This window comes from Diorhabda carinulata, chromosome X, assembly GCF_026250575.1.
Source record: "Diorhabda carinulata isolate Delta chromosome X, icDioCari1.1, whole genome shotgun sequence".
Taxonomy (NCBI): domain Eukaryota; kingdom Metazoa; phylum Arthropoda; class Insecta; order Coleoptera; family Chrysomelidae; genus Diorhabda; species Diorhabda carinulata.
The window spans coordinates 62,530,447-62,551,450 of NC_079472.1; the positions used below are offsets into that span (position 1 = coordinate 62,530,447).

The 21,004-nt window shown below is 31.7% G+C and overlaps 1 protein-coding gene and 1 non-coding gene across 2 annotated transcripts in view; one reads left to right on the forward strand and one right to left on the reverse strand.

The window, feature by feature from the left end:
• Window positions 1-20,376, reverse strand: part of LOC130902807 (zinc finger protein 1) — a 574,601-nt gene extending 554,225 nt beyond the window's left edge. The window contains exon 1 of the mRNA XM_057815138.1: window positions 20,035-20,376. Coding sequence (XP_057671121.1) covers window positions 20,035-20,074 — 40 coding nt within the window. The 5' untranslated portion in view covers window positions 20,075-20,376. The remainder of the gene's footprint in view (window positions 1-20,034) is intronic.
• Window positions 2,033-2,106, forward strand: Trnat-agu (transfer RNA threonine (anticodon AGU)). Its single transcript has one exon. It is a non-coding gene; the product is annotated as a tRNA-Thr (tRNA).
• Window positions 20,377-21,004: the final 628 nt, after the last annotated feature.

A 21,004-nucleotide genomic window follows, 5' to 3' on the forward strand; every position in this document is an offset into this window, starting at 1 on the left:
CTTTTAAAGAGTTCTTATCCTCAGATAGATATAAGGCTCAGAAATTCGACTTTGCTAATAAAAAATAGTCGTATGAAGCCAGATCAGGGCTATTTTGAGGCTGTTAAATCTCTTTAAAGCCACCATCGTGTACAATCGTGTAAGATCCTCAGAAAACTTGGTTTCTGGAGTAGTTAGCGACTCGGGATCTCCAAATTTCAATTGTTAAAAACGGTAGACACAAGTCAACGTAAACAGCCTCCATTCCGTTTTGATATTTGTTAATATGAATACTTCTTAGGTAAAAAATTTTATAACAGCGCGAAACCCAATTTGAGACATTTTCCAAAAATACTTGACTTGGGGGTTGTTCGAACTCTACTATAAGAAAATGGACCGCAATACGTATGAAGACCAAAACATTTTAGTAGAAAAAAAACAGGCTAAGAGTAGACTTAGATAATAATCTTTATATAAATGACTTGGATAAAAACCTTTGGAAATATTGGTATCATAATTTGAAATAAAATTTCAGAAACGTTTAAATATAATTATATAATTATTAAGTGAATGGTAGACAGAGAATTGCTTTTGAAAACGTCTCAATCAGTTATTTAGGCAATCAGGAATGTGACATCTACATTAAGAACTATCTAATAATAGTTACCAATGCTGGTATTTTACCATCAAATATCAGAAGAGGCGACCTTGTTATATCTGATAAACGTCTCTAAAATTCTTTTTGGCCACTCCCTTAATTATAAGTTTTATGCCACTGGTGAAGTTACTCCGGTCAATGCTACAGAGGAAAATAATTAATTACAAGAACTTATAAGCAAAAGTCAAATATGTGATGAATCAGACCAAAAATCCTCTTGGCAAAAATTATGTACTTGATGATAAATCCGGCCACTCTCAACTATCGAAAATTTTAACGACAAAAAGCTAAATACGACGTTACAAACCTAATTTTTAATTGAAATTACTCTGGCAAGCATATCCGAGCATTTTTTTTTGCTTCTGCAAATATAGCACTACAATATAGGATTTAGATTGATAACCCCTATGGATTATACCAAAAAATAAACACCCTTCCGGGGACCTATAGATTATGACTCAATGTAGAACTAGAATATTACCAAGATAATGTAAATAATAGAAATTATGTAAAAATCACTTGTCCTGAATAGTTTATTATTTGTTACAGCTAGAAATAATATATTACATAACGAGTTTGGAAAATGATACATTTCGCACTATTTACTTACTGTACGAGTGCGAAATACACTTTCCAACGAATTGTGTACACTATTTTTCCTACGAAAACGTAAGAAATTCTTCAAAACAAACGTATTTTTTTTTTATAAGAAAGTCAATTAAACAATATCACACGTGTGCTGTAAAGTTAAGAAATATTTTTTATTTCGTAGTATTAGAGATGGCAAAAACAAAGATAATGATTATGAAATATTTTATAACTAAAGAACATTAAAAGAACCAATTTTTTGTAACTATATTAGATACCTAGCAAGAACTAAATAACTATTAATGTTTTTTGTTTTACTTTGTTTCTGAGACGTTATAAAAGTTGAATGTAAGGTTGTTATTATAACAATTACTTGATTGCAGTTGATTTGTAAATCATATTTTGTACTTCTTCTTGATTTTGGCCTTTTGCCTTTCGGCATCCAACCAGATTCATATTGTATTAGCGTATTCCATCTATCGTTCCAGACCATATATAACATAAGAAAAAGAAGCATTCTAATACATGTATGTTTTGTTATTTTTTAGTAAATGTGTGAAATAAACTACTTTCTTAGGTAAAAATGAGTGTGCGATCCATCATTTTCATAAGTGGTCGTAGGAAAAGTTATTTAAGTAACTGTTTAGAAAATAATTGTATTTTATCCAATTATATTTTAATTCACTACTTAAGTCTCCATCAAAATTATCTAGATATTTCAACTAAAAAAAAAAACATTTATTTTCTAGTTGAAACATGAGTTGAAAGTTATATTTAAATAAAACTCTTGATTTAATAGTTTACAACGGCGCCGTGGCTTAGTTGGTTAAAGCGCCTGTCTAGTAAACAGGAGATCGCGAGTTCGAATCTCGCCGGGGCCTATGCGTGTTAATTTTTCTTTTTTAATTTTACAAATTAAATTTTTACATTTTTACATTAAAGCAAAATGAAAAATCCAAAAATTTTAAAAATAAATGCCAATATTTTTCTGCACAGCTGTCAAAACTAATATTAAACGAAGATCACTACGAAAGAGCCAAGAATTTCTAAAAATGTTGATATATTCATATAGCAAAAGATTTTTCAACAGTCGAAAGGTTAATTATATAAATAACAAAGTAAACATGAAACTAGTCAGTTATATAATTAGAGTTTGAGGGCCAGCGACTAATAGTTTATATTATTAAGTACGAAAATACATTTTTGTTTATATAGTGTTAATGAAGTATTTTCAATGAAACAGCGTACTCGTAAGTATTGACGTTCCGAACTAGTACAAGAAATCACAACTAAGAGGATACACTACATCTGACGATTTTTGATCTGTTGAAATAAGGATGCGCCAACGCGGAATGGGCATATTTCAGGTAAACGAAAAGGTAGTCCAAGTACATAATACAACTCGTAACGGATTCATCAAAAGTAGTACCTGGAAATTAGTATCTAATCCACGTAAAAATGGTAAATCCAAAAATTCTAGCCAGATATTTCTAAATATTTTAAATCGCGTTTTATCGTTAGGTAGGTACGGTTTCAATAGAAAAATGAATTTATAAAATTTGCCGAAGTTGTAACTCATAAAATTCCATATAACATAATTATGCATACTTGCAATTAGTTAAAATTCACCCTCAATGTTGCCACCACCCTCAAGTTAATTTAGACTGCATTAATTTCTGTCACGAGTTGGCGCAGGCTCTTTAAATCCCGAGCTGCATAATCTCCAATCACGAGTAGTCTAATCTTCATGATAACCACGGTCACGAGTTGAAAATGACAGGGACATAAGTGTCAACTTCCACCAATTATAAAATCGTACTTAAAAACGAAGTTGTACTGATGTTCGACACATATCTGAGAGAGAAAATTTGGTGAGGAAATTAGCTTCCAAAATCGCAAAATTTACTATTAAAACGAGATATTGGTGAATTTCTACTAATATCACAAGTAGAGTTTTGTCAAGGTTCTTAAAGTTGAAGAAGAAATTGATTAAAACAAACAAGTTGATTAAAATTCAGAGAAGAAGTCAGCACGAGACTTCGCCGTCCTAGGAAGAGTACTTGAGAATTGGTTATTGAAGACTTTACTAATTGTTATATTAGACATTCAGACATTTTTCTTCTGCTTTCATATTTGTTTCACAACGAAAGCACTCAAATTCTATTCATCAAGGTGGTATGTAATAAGTAGTATGTAATTATTGAAAGTTTTTTAAGGACCTGCACGTTTATTAAAAGAAGAAGACATCATATTATAAATTTCCATATAAATTTTACTTCAAGATCACACTAAGCGACTTTGAACTAAGGTAAATTTACTTAAATTATGATGTAAAGGATGTGTGTTGAACAAGTATAAAAACAGTGTTTTTAAAGGCATGACCAAATAAGGCAAATTTGAATATTTGATCAGGAGAACATATTATTGAGTAGAACACTTGTTGCATCAACTCGAACTGACTTAAAATTTTTACAATTCATTATCAATATTCAATTAAATATACACAAAGTTATCATTATTTATTTATTCAGTAGAAATTTCACATAATTTAGTCCATTACGTGATAGAAAGGATTATCAGGAACATAGGAATGTAAAGAATTATTTATTTGGACGTAAAAAACATTAGTTTATTTATATAGGAGCCAATTCTTATTTTTTAAATTCATTATTTGAGAATTGAAATCTTCAATATTTTACATATCATTTATTGTAAAAAGAAATTGTTCCAAAGAAAATGACTATATCAGAAAATATATATTCTTCACCCTGTACATGGTACTTCTCGTGAATAAAGGGTAGTTATAAGGAACTCATATTATTTAAAAAAAAATGATGAAAATATTGGTGATAACTCAAATTTTTTCTGTTTGAATTTGCTTTATATTATATCATACAAATAAATAATTATTATTATTTCACACACTATATATAGGAAATTATTATTGATTCCAGCTACATCCTATATTTTTAAACAAATTTATTATAATATTAACAATTATTTTCTGCTTGTTCGATTGAACCATTGTATTTGAAATGGAAGTTGAAGAAGAAGAGATCCACGTCAATAAATAAAGCCTTTTGGGTTCAAAGGGTATGCTTCAAAACAAAAAATGATACTAGGAGCGCATAATATTGGAGAAAGTACCAGGTACACGTGTGAATACTATGAATCGATGAATGGTACTCGAGTAGTTACGTATTTGGTATACCTATTTTTTGATTTATGATTTATGCTCGCTATAAATTTGAATACAAATGTAGAAAATAAAGAAATGAATTTAACAGATTTATCTTAGTCTTAAGTATTCAGTTATCTTAAAAGGGATTTTCTCTCCAGTTGTTGTAGTATTTACATTGTTGTCAGATCTTTTGTTATTGATAAAAGTGCTGATAAAAGCGGTTTTTTTGACAAAAATCGAGATTTTTTTGTTTTTTCTTGGTTTTTATTTGTGTTTCTTTATTCTAGCTGAAAATATACGACATTTCAACAGCTGTTAGTCTGTTATACCTTTAATTTCTTATTATGTACTTCCAATATTAAACATATGAAATTCCTACGGCCATATCTGAATTTCATGCTATAGGAAAAGCGAAAATCTCCAAATTGAAGAAGCCTTCTATGCTCCAACAACAGAGAAAGAGATATGCCCCAATTTCTGGAGACATTCTAAAAGAAAAAAATCAAATTTTTCACCAACAAATTACGCACAAAGATGATTTTCGCGTTAATGTTTAGCATTGAGGAATTATCTACTGAGAAGGCAGCAATTTATAGTTTTATTACAAATCTAAATGAAAAAATCACTGAACTGCCAGCGAAAACATTTTTAACATCGGATGAGCATCTGGTCGAAAAATCCAAGAAGAAGAATTACGTTAATAGTATGTGCGCAAAAGGTTCTGGAAGTCCTATGCTAAAACTGCTAGTTGTGGGTAAATCCAAAAATCTCCGAGCATTCAAATCACCAAAAAATTGAAAACCTTCCAGTTGTTTATAAAAACTGCCGATAAAAGCCCTTTTACATCCAGATAACGCTCCTGGATATCCAAATATGCATGACTTAAAAGTTGGAAATTGGCTACATACAGGTAATTCTTTTTTGGATGATCGGACATAGTTTCGAAAGTTTTAGGTTACGTATTTGCCAAAAAACTCAATCGTTATTCTCATGCGATGTTTGGTGGGTTTGGACCAATACTGTTGACGAGTATTCTTCCTGTTTTGGCTATTTCTGTAGCCTCTTTCCATGTTAAGTTGATCTGTTATAATTTTTTCTCGATAATTTTTCTCCTTGTTTTCACAGATCTGTCCTCTTCTTGTTTTGCCTTTGGTATTATAATTTAATGTTTGTATGGTTAAGTTTTTTGTTATCCATCTTCATTTTTCATAATCTAAAATAATTTTTTCTTCTTTAATTTTTATATTTTTGGTGTTTAGGATGGGTTGAAAAAGCCCGTCGTCCTATGTATGATTTATTGCGCGATACGCTTTTTATTTAAACCATTTATGTGACTGGAATCGAGTGAATTGATTTAAAAAATCAATATGTTAGGTCGGTTTCGATTAGGAAATCATAAGTTTGTAGCTGGTAGAAATCTTCTTCAATCTTCAGTAGCGAATGAATCATAATTTTTAGCATACCATTTCTATAATTTGTCGATTGGGCAAAACCGTAAGCTCTAACCGCAGCGGATAAAAGTTAGGTACTTTAAATTCATACCTGTGAAAGTTTAAGAAAAAAAAAAGGAAACAAATAACGAACACAGATTTGTTATCAGTTTTGAGTACTTTCAATTTCGTTTTCCAGATAAGAAATATTGTCTATAACTGTGATGTTACAAACTTATTCCCACTAAATTAACTCACAATTATAAAATAGGATCAAGTTAAGAGTTAGAAACCATCAAACCGAGTACAACTTGAATATGGCAAATTTCATCATCTCTAATCGAGACGTTAGAAGTCACCTCAAAAGATTTTTAGACTTATTTATGCAGATATATGCTGAAACATTAGGTTTCATTTTATACAATGTCCAATCTCTTCTGAGATAAGGTTGTATGTAACCAAAACTTGTCAACGTTGAAGGTACTGCGGGCGATGCCTCCTGAATCTGTTAAATTTCAGAAACGTGGATGACAGTCAAGCCAAAACAACACAAAACTACGCAGGAGTAATTAATTCAATTTCAAGAAAAAAAATTAAAAGACATGTTAATTGGATTTTGCTTCTTTTCAGTTTTTGTTCGATACAGATCATGTGTATTTCATTCCAAGCACCTAGGCCATCACCATATGTTTAAAAAGTAAATTGAAATTGAAAAATCGAATTTCATCGAATCATTTTCATTTTGTATTCATTCAATTAATAATAAATTAATGTGTCGAACTGTATATTAATAAAAATATTTTGCAGTGTATTTTTAAAGTTCCAAGCAAACTAGTTTTTTCTGTGTTGATCTCATTGATGATTGATCATGATGATTTGAAGAATAAAGAAGAAAACATAAAATGATGATCGTCCTCGGTTATCAGGTGAACAGAATCGTGACGCAGGTAGAACAGGTGTTTGGTAAAAGTGAGTACCAGTACGCACGTGGTTAGAATCACGACTAATGTTAGTCAGGTACAAAAAAAGTGGTGGATCTCATGTTTTTTTTACGTTTTTTCATCGTTGTTTGTTTGTTTGTGAATTCGAAATCTACTAATTTAGCCAAAAAATAGATGCAACACGTGAAAATGATGTTGTTCAATCAAATACTTACTTTTGAAACTTTATATTAGGCCTTTCACATTTGACAGTCAGTTGATATCATATGTTTTGGACTAATTTTACCAAGTTTACTTCATTAAATTCGTTGAATTAACTTATGGAGAAGAAGGAATATCGGAAAAGCAATTTTTATATATTTTTGTTTTAGGGCTATTATTGCATGATTAGAGTACCATAATTAAAAGATTTTGTTGATAATGTCAACATTTCTACACAAATAGTAATATTTAACATGAAAAAATTGTAGTCCAAAAATTTTTGAGTAATAAATGAAACAATTTCCGAGATATTTTGAGTCAAAATATAAAAATTGGTTTTGCTTTTTCCTTCAACGCTATTTGGATCAAGCTCTAAGTCGTACCATTTCTTAATATGTTCTTTAGATCGTTTTCTCTATGCTGGTAGTAAATTTTATGTGTATTTCTAACCAGGAAGATTTCGTATAATTGTTCTGTTTAGTTAAGAAAACTATTAACGAGAAAATTGGCAAGTTATAAACATCGTTGTTATGAGATTTCTCCTGAAAAGTTTGTGGAGAATCCACGGTGAAGTTGCAAGCTAAATCGTTTTATTAAAATTTGAAGCATTCTTGGAGTCTAGAGACAACGCTGTTTATTACATAATAAAACTAAATAATCTAAACCAGTTTCTCATTAAATGACTATAAAAGAAATCTATGTAAATATGCCCCTACCACAATAAAAGTGGCTTCTAAATTCATGTGACAAAATTAAGGAGATAATTTTTCAAATGAAATTAAATTTTTTGGAAATATAAAATAATACGGATATTTTTTATATAACCATGATATTGTTACTAAAACGTCAAAGTTGTTCAAAACGTCTTGGAAGTGACCGAATATGTTCAATCTTCTTCTAAATTAAACCACATTAAATCGAATCCGATACAATAATATTAATGGATTCATCCGACGAATAACTTCCCGAAGCCATTTTGAAGGCTGCAAATGAAACTAATTCCGAGCTGTTACCTACCAAATGACTTAAAACCGTTGCCGTCACCGTCATCGTCATCTTTATGCGACCTGCAACCGATGCCATCCTCATCGACGTCATCTACCTTCCAGTTGAAACCAAATAACTTCACTGGACCGGCAATTCTTACTAGTCTACAGAATGCAACAAATTGTGTTTTTAATATTAATATTTATAATAATTAGTAGTTTTTAGTTAAAATTTTGTATATTACAAAATAATATTTTAGTTAAAATTTTGTATGTTATTTGGTTTCAACTGGAAGGTAGATGACGTCGATGAGGATGGCATCGGTTGCAGGTCGCATAAAGATGACGATGACGGTGACGACGTCATTTGGTAGGTTAGGTTTCATTTGCAGCCTTCAAAATGGCTTCGGGAAGTTATTCGTCGGATGAATCCATTAATATTAAGAAGATTGCACTTATTCGGTCACTTCCAAGACGTTTTGAACAACTTACATGGTTATATAAAAAATATCTTTATTATTTTATATTTTCAAAAAATTAAAAATGCTACAAAAAGCTAGAAAAGGTTTAAATTTTATTTGATGGACTATTTCGTAAATATTTATTTACCTGAAGTAACAATAGTTATAATCTCAGAAGTAAAAAACTATCTAATAAGGTCAAAATTTACATAATTTTACTTTCCCGCACTAGTGTGACATTTTCAAAACTAAAATGCGTGTGGGAAAGTGGGTTAAAACGCACGGTCGTAGAAAAAATATATATTTATTCTTTAACGTAATTTTCCTTCAACTTCCTAGCGAGGTTCAATAAGTTCGATACCCTCTTCATTATTGACAAATCTTTGACCACCGAGTAATTTTTTTAAATCTGGGAGCAGAAAATGATCCGAGTGGGCTAAATCTGTCATATAGGTTGTTTGAGGTAGCAATTCAAAATTTAATTCATTAATTTTGGTCGGCCAAATGTGGAGGTTTTTGCTTGATTTCTCCACTCAGACGTTGCAATAATTTCGTCGTTAATAGTTTTTAGTTTTTCAACATAGTCAATGACAATTATCCCACGCCCATTCCAAAAAACAGACGCCATAACCTTGTCAGCAGGTGGAACGGTCTTTGTCTTCTTTGAAGCCTTTTCTCCCTTTTCAGTCCATTGTTTTGTTTCAGATGTGAAGTGATGAACCCACGTTTCATCCATGGTTATGAAAGGCGCAAGAATTTTGCTTTATTTCCGTGAAAAATTGCCAAATATTCCATGGAGCGGCACCCATCTTGCACACAGCTTTCTCTTGTCCAAATTTTCAGTTAATATTTGATGTACTGCAGTTTTTGAAATGCCAACTATGTCTGCTAGCTTACACACTTTCAATCGAACGATCTTCCAACATTTTATGGATTTCTGAAGTTCTCACCTCATTTGGTGCTGGTCTTCGTAGGTCGTACGGCCTCGTTCAAACTCTACTACTCAATATTTTACTGTTGGTAACGAAGGATCACTCTCACCCAGAGTAGAATCTATTTCAGCTTTTATATTGGTTGGGTTAAGATCTTTCCAATGGAAACTTGTATCACATAACGATGACAAATTTTTCCATGTTTACAAATTTACTAATACAGTGGTTTTCTTAAGCAACTTCCGCCATCTCTAGGTCCGTCTAGGTACTTCTGGGAGCATTTTAATGGTTTTGGATTAGAAATTGCTCAGTTAATTTTACTTCCTGTCAACTTTATTTACAATCAATTATTGATTAATGCTTGGTTTATCGACATCAGCCACGGTCATTCTAAACATTCAAAATTATTTATTCGGAATAAATAAATCGGTAAAATACTTCAAGAATAAAAAATTAGGACATTTTTATTATATCGGTTGTCCAAAATTGAAGTAAATCCAGTGTAACCAAAAAATCTAAGGTGGTATGTTATAAAACACCTCAATTAAAATAATAATAGACGGGTTCGAAGATCGAAAGGGATTATACTCAATATATTCATCGTATCTTTATAATAAGAGAAATGAAGCATCACCTGAAACTCAATAAGATTTTATTTTGAGAACGGAAGTGGACGTGAGAGGTTTATGAATAAATAATAGCGATTCTCAACTGTTGTACCAATTTGTTATAAGAACCTATATTTCAAAATAGATTTGTATAGGTAGAAAGAAACACGAACGAAAACCATTAGATATTTATAGAAACATCTTTAAAAAAAGTTATTTCAATTATGAATATACAAACAACAATTTCCTGCTATTTATTTTCTGCCTACGGTCGTGTTTTGTTTTAATTTTATGTTTCTGACGCTACCTGGATTATGTACGTTTGAATGTTCTGATATTTTTAGTTATACGATTATTGCTGGCGTTTCCGTATGCTGTAACATTTTAATCAAAAACTAGTACAGCAAACACGTACCATGTACTAAAACTAATATGTGAAATTGAAGCGATAAACGAATTCCGTAGTGTACACATAATCAAAATTGTTGTTTTCCGCCGATTCAGTACGAAAATTGGGGGGTGTATAATTACAAAACTAAATTTCTATCATAATGTTAGTTATTTTACCATACTCCTCGCAAACGGTTTGACCGATTTTTATGAAATTTTATATGCATATTCAGTAGGTCTGAGAATTGGCCGATATCTATTTTTAATACACCTAAAAGTTAAGGGTGGACAACACTGAACGTTCTCCTAAATTTTTTTTATATTGTAGCGCTAGAAAATGCATACAAACGTAAATTTTCACCTTCCTACGATCAATCCTGATTTTTTATTTGTTAATCATAAATTTTTTTAGCAAGATTTTTATTTTGTCATGACAAAATTCATACTTTTCTCAATTTTTCACCTATTCTACGATCAACCCCTATTTTTCCATCGCGTTTTTTTTAAAATTTATCCGTAGATTCGAAATAAGGTTGCAGGATGGCAATCGACTATAATAATTGTAGTACGATAAATTCTTATTCAGAGTTTATAATTTCAATTTCCTTTAACTATGTTTTTTTTTCTCAATTTAATTCAATAGGTTTCACTTTCTTATAAACACAAGTCTTATGGGCTCCCACCAACAACGGCCATAATCGTATCTGTACATATTGTACTTAACATTTTTTGCAAATAGACTTAAATCAAAACAGAAACGTTTACCACGTGTTTTATTATTGTGACAGGTAAGTAAAATAATACTATAATAAGTCATTGTTTTTCACTAATAAGTATTTAAACTTGATTTATTTATATGTTCTATGTATAGTCAGCAATGTCAACAAAACTCAAAGGGACCAATTTTAGGCGTCAAACAATAAAATCTAGAGTCATGCAAAATAAAAATTCAGATGCGCGTGTGAGCTCGGCGCAGTTACGTGATACATAGCGCAAGAGGTAAGAGACGAAAGAAATTATCAGAGACAATTAAAACGAAGAGTAACGCACAGATTCATAGTCAAAAGACGTAGAGGAATTGACCAACGAAGCCAAGAAGTTCTTCGAGCATTTACAACAGATTTATTTCTAATTGGTCTATGTCAAGTCATGTTTAAAATATGACTTGACATTGACAATTTCCATGATCATATTAATCAATCACTGCCGTTAAAAGTGACAGTTTCAATGAGAGCCGTTACTAGAATTCCCAGTGTCATAACTAGTGGAAACCGGAAATACATTATTAGATGATGACGATCTAGAATCTGCTATGTTGTTAGATTTTTGGTGAATTTTTTGTACCAAGGCAATTCTATAAACAATATAATGGTCAATATAGCTCTCAAATACCATAGGGTACAATGTAGTGTATTCACGGAAATAGTATGGGTAAGTAGCTGTGACTTACAACCATAAAGTACAGTCGATAAACATTTTTCGAAACAATTTCTACAAATAACCGTCGTATCGTCTTGATGGTTCCATTCGTTTTTTAGGATATCACAAAGGTGTGTGATGCTAGCTAGTTGAACACTCCTTTCTGACTTCCCTGTTCAATTTGTCAACAAAATCTCAATCGAGTTGAGGTCGGGCGATTACGACGCCAAAATTATTACTTTTAGTAGATTTTTCCTTTCCAATTCTCTCAAATACTGATTGAGATCGTTATCATGCTAGAAGATGAACTTTCTGCTGAACAAGCGCCAGCCAGAATGTACAGTTGACATTATACATAGATCTAGCATCCGTTACTCCTTTGACCTGCGCACAAAAACTCTTTTTTTAGATCCAAAACCTAAAATTTTGACTTATCTCTCCATAAAGTTTTCTTCATGCATCCTATTTTTATGTTCTTTAGCCTACTGCAGCCTTTTAATTTTATTTTGACGTCTTGAAAGAGGTTTCTCCACTGCGACCCTTCCAAAAAGGCTCCTCTCCATCTCTTTCTCACTGTGAGCTTCTATCTAGACTATGAATATTTATGATTAATGCACTCGCTCCAACTGACAGTTTCTTGGTTTTATCTATTTTAAGACTTAAAAGTCTGAATTTGAGAGAACGAAAAAAAAATTGTATACGAATTTTACAAAAAGATGTCTTGGCCAAAAAGTATAAATCACAGCACGTTTTTGCTTCTCATAGAGCTAACTATAACTAAACTACAATCAAAAACAACGAAGATATAAATCAGAGTTGAAGAATAGCAACCAAATCCGCCGGTACTTGCGAGTTTTGAATTTTCGCACTCACCCTTCAAAATATAAACATTATTTTTAGTTGGTAAGACGCCCTTTCGACCTTCGCTTGACAACACGAAAGAGAAATTTGTTAAAGATTATTATTTTGAAAAAAATGAATGGATTATGGTGTGGGCAAAAATTTTTGACCCGTAGTGTATGTATATAAATAGAAAGTCTGTCTTCAATTTGTAATGATAAAAACTATTAAAAATTTCGAATAATATTTTTTATTAGGAAAAAAATGTTTCAATTTTTGTGATAATGGTGGTGTACCATTGTTAGGTTAGGTAAGGTTTGTGATAATGGTAGTGTACCATGCTTAGGTTATGTTAGGTTTGTGATAATAGTGATGTACCATGGTTATGTTAGGTTAGATTTGTGTTAATGGTGGTGTACAATGGTTAGGTTAGGTTAGGTTTGTGATAATAGTGATGTACCATGGTTAGGTTAGGATAGGTTTGTGATAATGGTGGTGTACCATGGTTAGGTTAGGTTAGATTTGTGATAATGGTGGTGTACTATGGTAAGGCGTAAAAAATGTTATCAATATTTAACCGTTCGGAGTTTAATACCACGTAGTTTTATATGATTTTACTCTACATAAATGAACTTTATTTCTCTTTAGCTAATAGTTGATTCTGATTAATTTATTTCAATTAAATTTTCGTTTTTGCTTATACTATGTCGACTTCAGTATTTCTGCACTCAATAAATTTCTACTTCACAGATGAACAGATACGTCTGTCTGGTGATTTTACTCCAGCTGTTCCTACCTGGTATTAACTAATTAATCAAGAGGTAAAAATATCTAAAGTACCGTGTGTGTTGTAAATAAAATAATTTTAAACAAAGCTCTTGTTGAGGTTGTATATATTCGAAAAAAAAGGAAAATTTTAATTTATCTTGCTTAAATGTCGACACCTATAAAACGTTACAAAAATAGTCGATGTTAATTATTTTGGCACCGACTTGTTGTCTCACTAACTGGTATTAACGTTGTAAACGATATGCCACGCCTCATAAAATACCTGGTGTTTTTTTTTTGTGTATTGCGGTTTGAGGAACATAAATTTAATAAGTAAACACTAACTCGATTCATTCCTAATAGTGTGAATTTACTTAGTTAGAAACGATCCATTTCCTAAAACTAAATGTACTGGGGAGAAACACAAACAAATTCTATATTTACATCGTTAGTAGCGTCATTTCTTAATTTTTTTTGACCATAAGAATAAAGGTAATTTGGAATTATCAACCCTATAATCCACTCATGCAATAATTATGTAAAAGTAAGGAATTCCATTAAAATCTTTTATTATATAATTTCATACAATGAGGATTCGATTTTCAAGCAAAAGCAGGCCTGCAACTGTCAATATAAATTAATTTTAGTACATATTTAATGTATTTGTAGTTGAGAAATGTTGAATTATATTTGGGGACTAATAAATAATCAAAAACTACTAAAAAATCATTTTTATGGAAATACTAGCTGACCCGGCAGACTTAAACAACCTGAACTTTTGTATACAATAAACTTAGAACAAACAAAAGAAATCCTTTCTTTATCAAAGCAAATAAAAAAGTTTGATCTGAATAAAGTTTTATTATTATTATTATTATTATTATTATTATTCAATTAATTACACATATTTTTTCCTGAAAAACTAGCTATTTATGAGGTTTCAATTTGATATTGACAGACACACACAGTTATGATACAGTCAATCGATTTAAACTTTTCTGATAAATTATATTTTTTGTTTTGTTTTGTGGTGCGTAAATAAAAATAAAGATTTCGGTTTGCCGACGTATAATTTTCCATGCCCAAAACAGGGAAACCAGTTGATTCCGCAAACTTCCAACAACTAGCCTTGCGATTTATTTATTGTTATCATAAAAGCCAGACGTACCGGAAATTGTAAACGTTTAAAATCGAATGGTAAATCCGTTGGATTAATCGGTATACGCGAGATCAAAACATTCTCTCCTTTGTATTTTCCGTTTATATTTGTTCCCTTGATGACGTTATTCATCACATTCTTCACAGCCAATCTTGTTCCATTGCACAGTCGAGGTTCAAACCAACCATCCCGGAAGAAAATTCTGATTGTTCGCATTGAGATCTTCGAAATTTTTTTTCCTACGTTATAAACTGCAGAATGTCATATTTTTTACCTTCTTTCCATTTTAGAATTAGGACGTCCTCTATTTTTCTAAAAACATCAACATTGGTCCAATGATTTTTCCATGATATTCTCAGAATCATACGGTCTAGTCTTCGTTCGCAATATGCGTTGAGGATCCAAGCTTCTAAATCATACAAGACGACTGGACATACATATTACTTGAGCCGTGTTCCGTGTTCTGAGTTTCAAGCTGAGATCGCAGCTATAGAAAAGCTTTTTGACCTTCATAAACGATGCTTTATAGCTTTATCTATTCGAAAACGTAATCCACTGACCAGCCAACACTTGTTTCCAGGTAGTCCTCTCGATTATTCTGCAGTTGTTCATTGGGCATCATATTTGGTTTCTTTAACGTTAAGTATCAGACCATATTCTCGATTATACTTGTCGACATTGTTCAACATGTTTTGTAGAGAAGTACGAGGATGATTCCCGAAGTACCTGATGACAGTAGTTGCTTGAAAAATACCACAGCCATCAATAATGAATTTGTGAACTAGATTCTATTCTGGTGAGATTGCTCCTTCTTTATCACTTGTAAAATATTGGGTAGCATAGTTTGAACGAGGCCGTATGACCTGCGGAAACTAACATCGCATTGGTCGACCAAATGTTGAAGAAAATCCACAAAAATTTGAACATGAGAAAGCTGTGCGCAATATATGGAGGGTAAGGCCAGCATTCATCAACATAAATTAGGAAATCTTCACAAAAGTAAAACAAAACTGCATTTGATAAAAAGAACAAAATGCTTTTACATCAAAACAACGTACTTTCGAATTGGTTGACTACCCATGATACTTACAACATCTTTTTCCCAACCTACAAGTTTTACTTGCAGAGGGATATTTTCAAGAGATTGAGACGTTATCGTTTGCCCAAAGGCCTATTTTGAGAAAAAAAATACGGCAACTATTACTTGTAAATATTAAATAAATAAGAGTATTTTCTAAAAAATTATATAGTTCAAAAAATATACTTTGTTAATAAATGAAAATGCTTCTGGAAAATATTTTATTTCTTTAAGTTCTAAAACTTTTCAAACAGCCCTCGTAGCTATGCTCGTCAACTAAATCTATGATTTTCTATATATACAGTTGTAAATATGTTGACGTTCGACGTTCTAATCAATTTATCTTGTATCTACTACTTAAAAAACATACTTTCACTGGAAAACTTTATGTTATAAATATGACAAAAGTTATTAGAGGAGAAGTTATTTGGCTGTCAAATATTGACATGTGAGTCGGGACCTCTTTTTATAAGCTTTTATTCAGTTTATGCAATATTTTGACATACAGTTGTTCTGATTATGGAGCTGGAGGTGGTCATAGGAACTCCATCATTTAATAACGCAATCCAATAGAGTTTGGACTGGTTTGAATCGCCTTGACGAGTATCTTGATTGGCGTGAATATACAACTCCAACAAATCTGAGAAAAAAGCTCGTTCCGTTCGTTATGAATATGGATTACGTCTGATGGATTAGAAGGATAACCAATGCCAAGGTTAGCACGTGGTGAGCTGGATGGTATGAGGTTCTATAAACATTTCAAATATCTACGTTGTACCACAAAGAAACACGCTTTTATTTATAAAATTGGGACGAATTTCTTGAAAATAAAAGGTCTGGAGAAAGCAATTTAATAAACTTTCAACATGTCATTCATTACATTAAATTGTCATCATATCTCTCAGTTTACCAATTAACTTTCTGTCTACCAAACAATTAGAAGCGGCTCTCTCAGTGGAGGTGTATATTTCAAGGCGCCAAGGGGTATTTTTATAGATTCCCGTTGTCCAGAAACGCTATAACATAATAGAGATTTATGTAGGTGATTTCTACGTTATTATTCAATAAATTACCACTCGATATAACAAGGGACTCACATAGACTCCTTAATTAGTGCCTCAAACCTGACACTATTGCCTGCCGGCGAACGGACATTGCCCGTTTACGGCCACTTGATTAGTTTAATTTGTATTCGAGAATCTGGTCAAGTTGACAGTTTCCTTTCAACCCTTATTTATATTAATTCTAGGTCTAACTAAGTTAGATAGAAAACTTCTAGAATACGGGGTGAGGGAGCTCATATTTGATTATTTTTACCGAACGCTACTAAATTGTAAGACAATTTTATTATTTTTTTCAACGAACAATAACTTATTAGAAGTGTTAGTGTAAAGTTTGACGTCAAAAAAGTAAACCAGAGTTACGCTATAAATTAAAAGAAAAAAAATATCCACCTTCATCAAGTACCTGTATTAAAAAGGGTTAAGAGGTAAGCAGATTTACGAAGATATGCTTAATACCCTTGGTGATCAATGTCCTTCGTATGCGACCGTGAGAAATTGGACTGCAAACTTCAAAAGAGGTAAATTTTCCATTGAAGATTGCAGTTCATGACATGATTTTATCAGACCGTCGAATTGGGCTAAAACGGATAACTAAAAGCACTGAATATTTTATAAAAACGCGTTCATCATATAGTTCACGTCAATTTGGACATGAGCAAAATTGCTGCAAAATGGATCCCCAAATGTTTGAATATTGACCAAAAGCGTGCAAGGGTAGAAGGTTCGATCTATTCTCGATTTAAAAACGATGTAGACTTCTTAAACCAAATTGTTACTACAGATGACACTTGAGTGCATATCTACGATCCAGAAACAAAACAACAATCGATGAAATGGCAACACTCTCCAAGACTACTGGAAAAGTTCTTGCTTGATTATTTGGAAAAGGGTGGAACAATAACTGGGGAATACTATTCGACATAACTGACCACTCAACTGAAAAAAAAGTTTCAAAGGTCGTAAATTTTCTTCCAACGAAGAGGTAATAAAAGCTGTGAAGGTCTGGTTTGCAGAGCAAGAAGAAACAATTTTTTTAAAGTTCTAGAAACGTTGCAGGTTTGCTGTAATGAATGTATCCAATTAAGAGGAGAATATGTTGAGTAATAAAATATTTTGACATTGAATTTTTGTTTGGTTCTATAGTAGGCTCAGAATTTTTCAATATATCATCGTAAGTTTCTACAAAATCCTTAATTTTAGAAATCATTTTGTTGTGGGTCATCTAATAATATCCTATATAATCATGGAACAACTTTTCTATCTTTTTTTGAAGCAAACACCTTAGTGAGTTAAAATAATATTAATAATCAAAAGGATATTTTCGTAGTCTCAAAATATTGTAAACTTCAGTTTTTTCTCGTGCTTTTCGTGGCTTCAGATTTTTTTGGTACGGGATCTCCTTTCCAATGATAATCCATGGAATCTTCTTTAGATGTCGGATCATAGTAAAAACTATGGTTTCATCACCTGTTAGACTTCAGTCAGATTACACATTCTTGGTCTCAACGGCACTAATTTTTGTCATATTTAAAAGCTCATGTAGGATCCTGAAAGAATTTTTTTTGGAAAAGCCAATCTGTACTAAAATTCCTTTTGTCCATGAGCTACGGTCATTTAGAACAATTTCTTCCAATAATTGAATATTTTCTGAAGTAGTTATCGTCTGAGGACCTCCTCTGATTTGTGTTGGCGTCAATTCTTTAGTCAAACATTTTATAACAGCTCAAAACTGGGACAGTTTGACAGAGTGGTCGTTCGAGCTGCACTGAAATAAAATCGATCGACGCTGAAAGTTGAAAGTTTGTGTAAAGCATCGCTAACTCCTGCATACATATTTTTGCGAACTCACTAAATTTTTGACACTATAAGTCAAAAATTCTTGTTTCGTACGTAGTTATAGTCAAGTCCTAGAATTTCCTATTGAAATCGAACCAAGTGCTTTATATTTTCTTGTCTTATTATCCAGAATCACTAATCAAACAATAGGTGGTAAGTGAGAAGTTGTAAAATAAGGTTTGACTTCACATTTTATATTATATTTATGTCTGTAAAGACATTTTTATGTCGCGATTTTTGAGCATTTTGTTTCCATAACTTAGAAGTGGCTATAACGACAGTACAGATATTTATCTATGAATAGCCACATTTAACCAGAATTTGGCTACATTTAGAACAATGTTTTACCGAATTTACCCAAGTTTATTTTGCACAAAACGTCTCCTTTTAAAAAAAACAAGAAAATAGGAAAGTAATAATACTAAATCTATGCAAAGGCATAAAGGTTCTAGTCATCATTAAAATTAAACTCCAAACCAAATTGTACAAGCAGTGGACTAAAATAGAATGGTGGTGGAAAGGGCTATTAGAAGTTTTGTTGTGGTATTTGAGACTAGATTTGTTTCTTAAGGACTACAACAAAAATAATTGATTCATAATAACAATTAACAAGTTATAAAATTGTATTGAAACGCCTGCCAAAGCATCTATCTTTATTTTTAGATCGAAATTTCAAAACTTGAGCCAATTTGACATAAAGTTTGACATTTTTAATGGTGAACGTACTTAGAAAATGTTGTAATACGTTTTAGTTTTTTACAGATAGTTGAAGCATTCATCTAGGTAAAAAAAAAATGATTTTCGACGTGGATTAAATCAACTCGCTTCACATTTGGTGATGAAGCACGTCGTCTAACATCAGCTGTGCGTAAACTGATACTGCAAAATCGTCATGTGATATACTGTGAGATTGAAACATATTTGGGCATTAGTTTCCACTCGCATACATTCAATATTGCATCAAAATTCGGCTGTCAAAATGATTTAATCGCGTTGGATACCGCATAGTTTGACAATCACTCAAAAAAAAACGATCGCAAAAGCTTTGTCAAAACATCGAATTGATGGATCATACCTAGTTTGACACTCAATTATTTCTTCTTATTTTCGCAGATCTACACCTGAGAAGCGGTTCAAATCACTACCTCAATCGGGATGGAAAAATTGCTTGAACGCATGCAATATTGATCTTAATGGATAATATTTTGAAAAAAAAAAATGAAGCCATATCAAATTATAAATATTTGTTTTTATTTCTTTAATCTCTAAACTTGATGAACAGGACTTGTATACGAAATATGCGCTTTGGGTTTCCTTAATGATAACATTTATATTATTTAACTTTAGCAAATTGTTACAACTGGCAACAATGTACATATTAGAACGACATCCGTGACCTCCTGCTCGAAGAAACATAACCTAATTAATTGCATTATCAACCATTGTTATTTTTTTGACAACAATGTTTATTAGCGTTCAGAATATGATTTCAACATCATATTGAAAGACAAATACCTGTTATAATCCTCCTGGTGACCTGCTGTTTGAACCTCATTATTCCAATTATACTTGTACAACGCACTCACTAATAACTCACCATCACCACACACGCACTTTTTATAGAATAATTAAATTATTTATCGAGAAGTACTAATTTGATTCTAGTTTATACGACACGAGATTCTGAGTTCGTATAAAACAAAGCACTGCGAGACAACATAAATAATTAATGATTATAAATTTTACTAAAATCCCTTATCAGTTTCGTTTAATGAAGAGTAATGTTGTTTCCACATTCAACCTATATTTATTATTACACGTTGATATTCTATATTGAGGGACTTCATTATCAGTTTTGTTTGTTGCGTAAACTTCAACATATTTTAATGAAGCATCCGTATCAACTTACACCGTGTTTTTCAGAAAAATCAAGGATATAGATAAATTATTATTGGTCATTATTTTAATTAAATCAGTTTCTGCTATCAACGGAATATGAGATTCGAATTAAACAAACTCCTGCTGCGGATATAGTTGTCGACAGAAAAATTCACGCTCAAGATATATTATTTGTAATATAAACAGAAAAATAATATTGGTTGCAGTGCCGTAAATTGTCTTTTCTGCGCCCTGTGCGAGATTCTATAACTGCGCCCTTGATATTATAATTACCCTAGTCAGAGCACCCAATTCGGGGTTATAAAATAAAGCACAAAGACCTTGGTGTTGGTGGACCAATTATCTAATATTGTGAAAGAAAAATCATTCTTTTTCTTTTTACATTTCGAAATCATTTTCAGTTGTTGTCTTTTTTATGTAGAAGGCTGTTTTTAAGTAAGAACTATATTAACTATATTGAACATAAAATGATAATTGAACCATATAACTAAGGCGCTCACCATCTTTAGCTACATAAGGAAAGCGCCCACACAGATATTTGCTCTAAACATCCACTAATAATCAGAGTGTGCGGAGTGCGGATCGG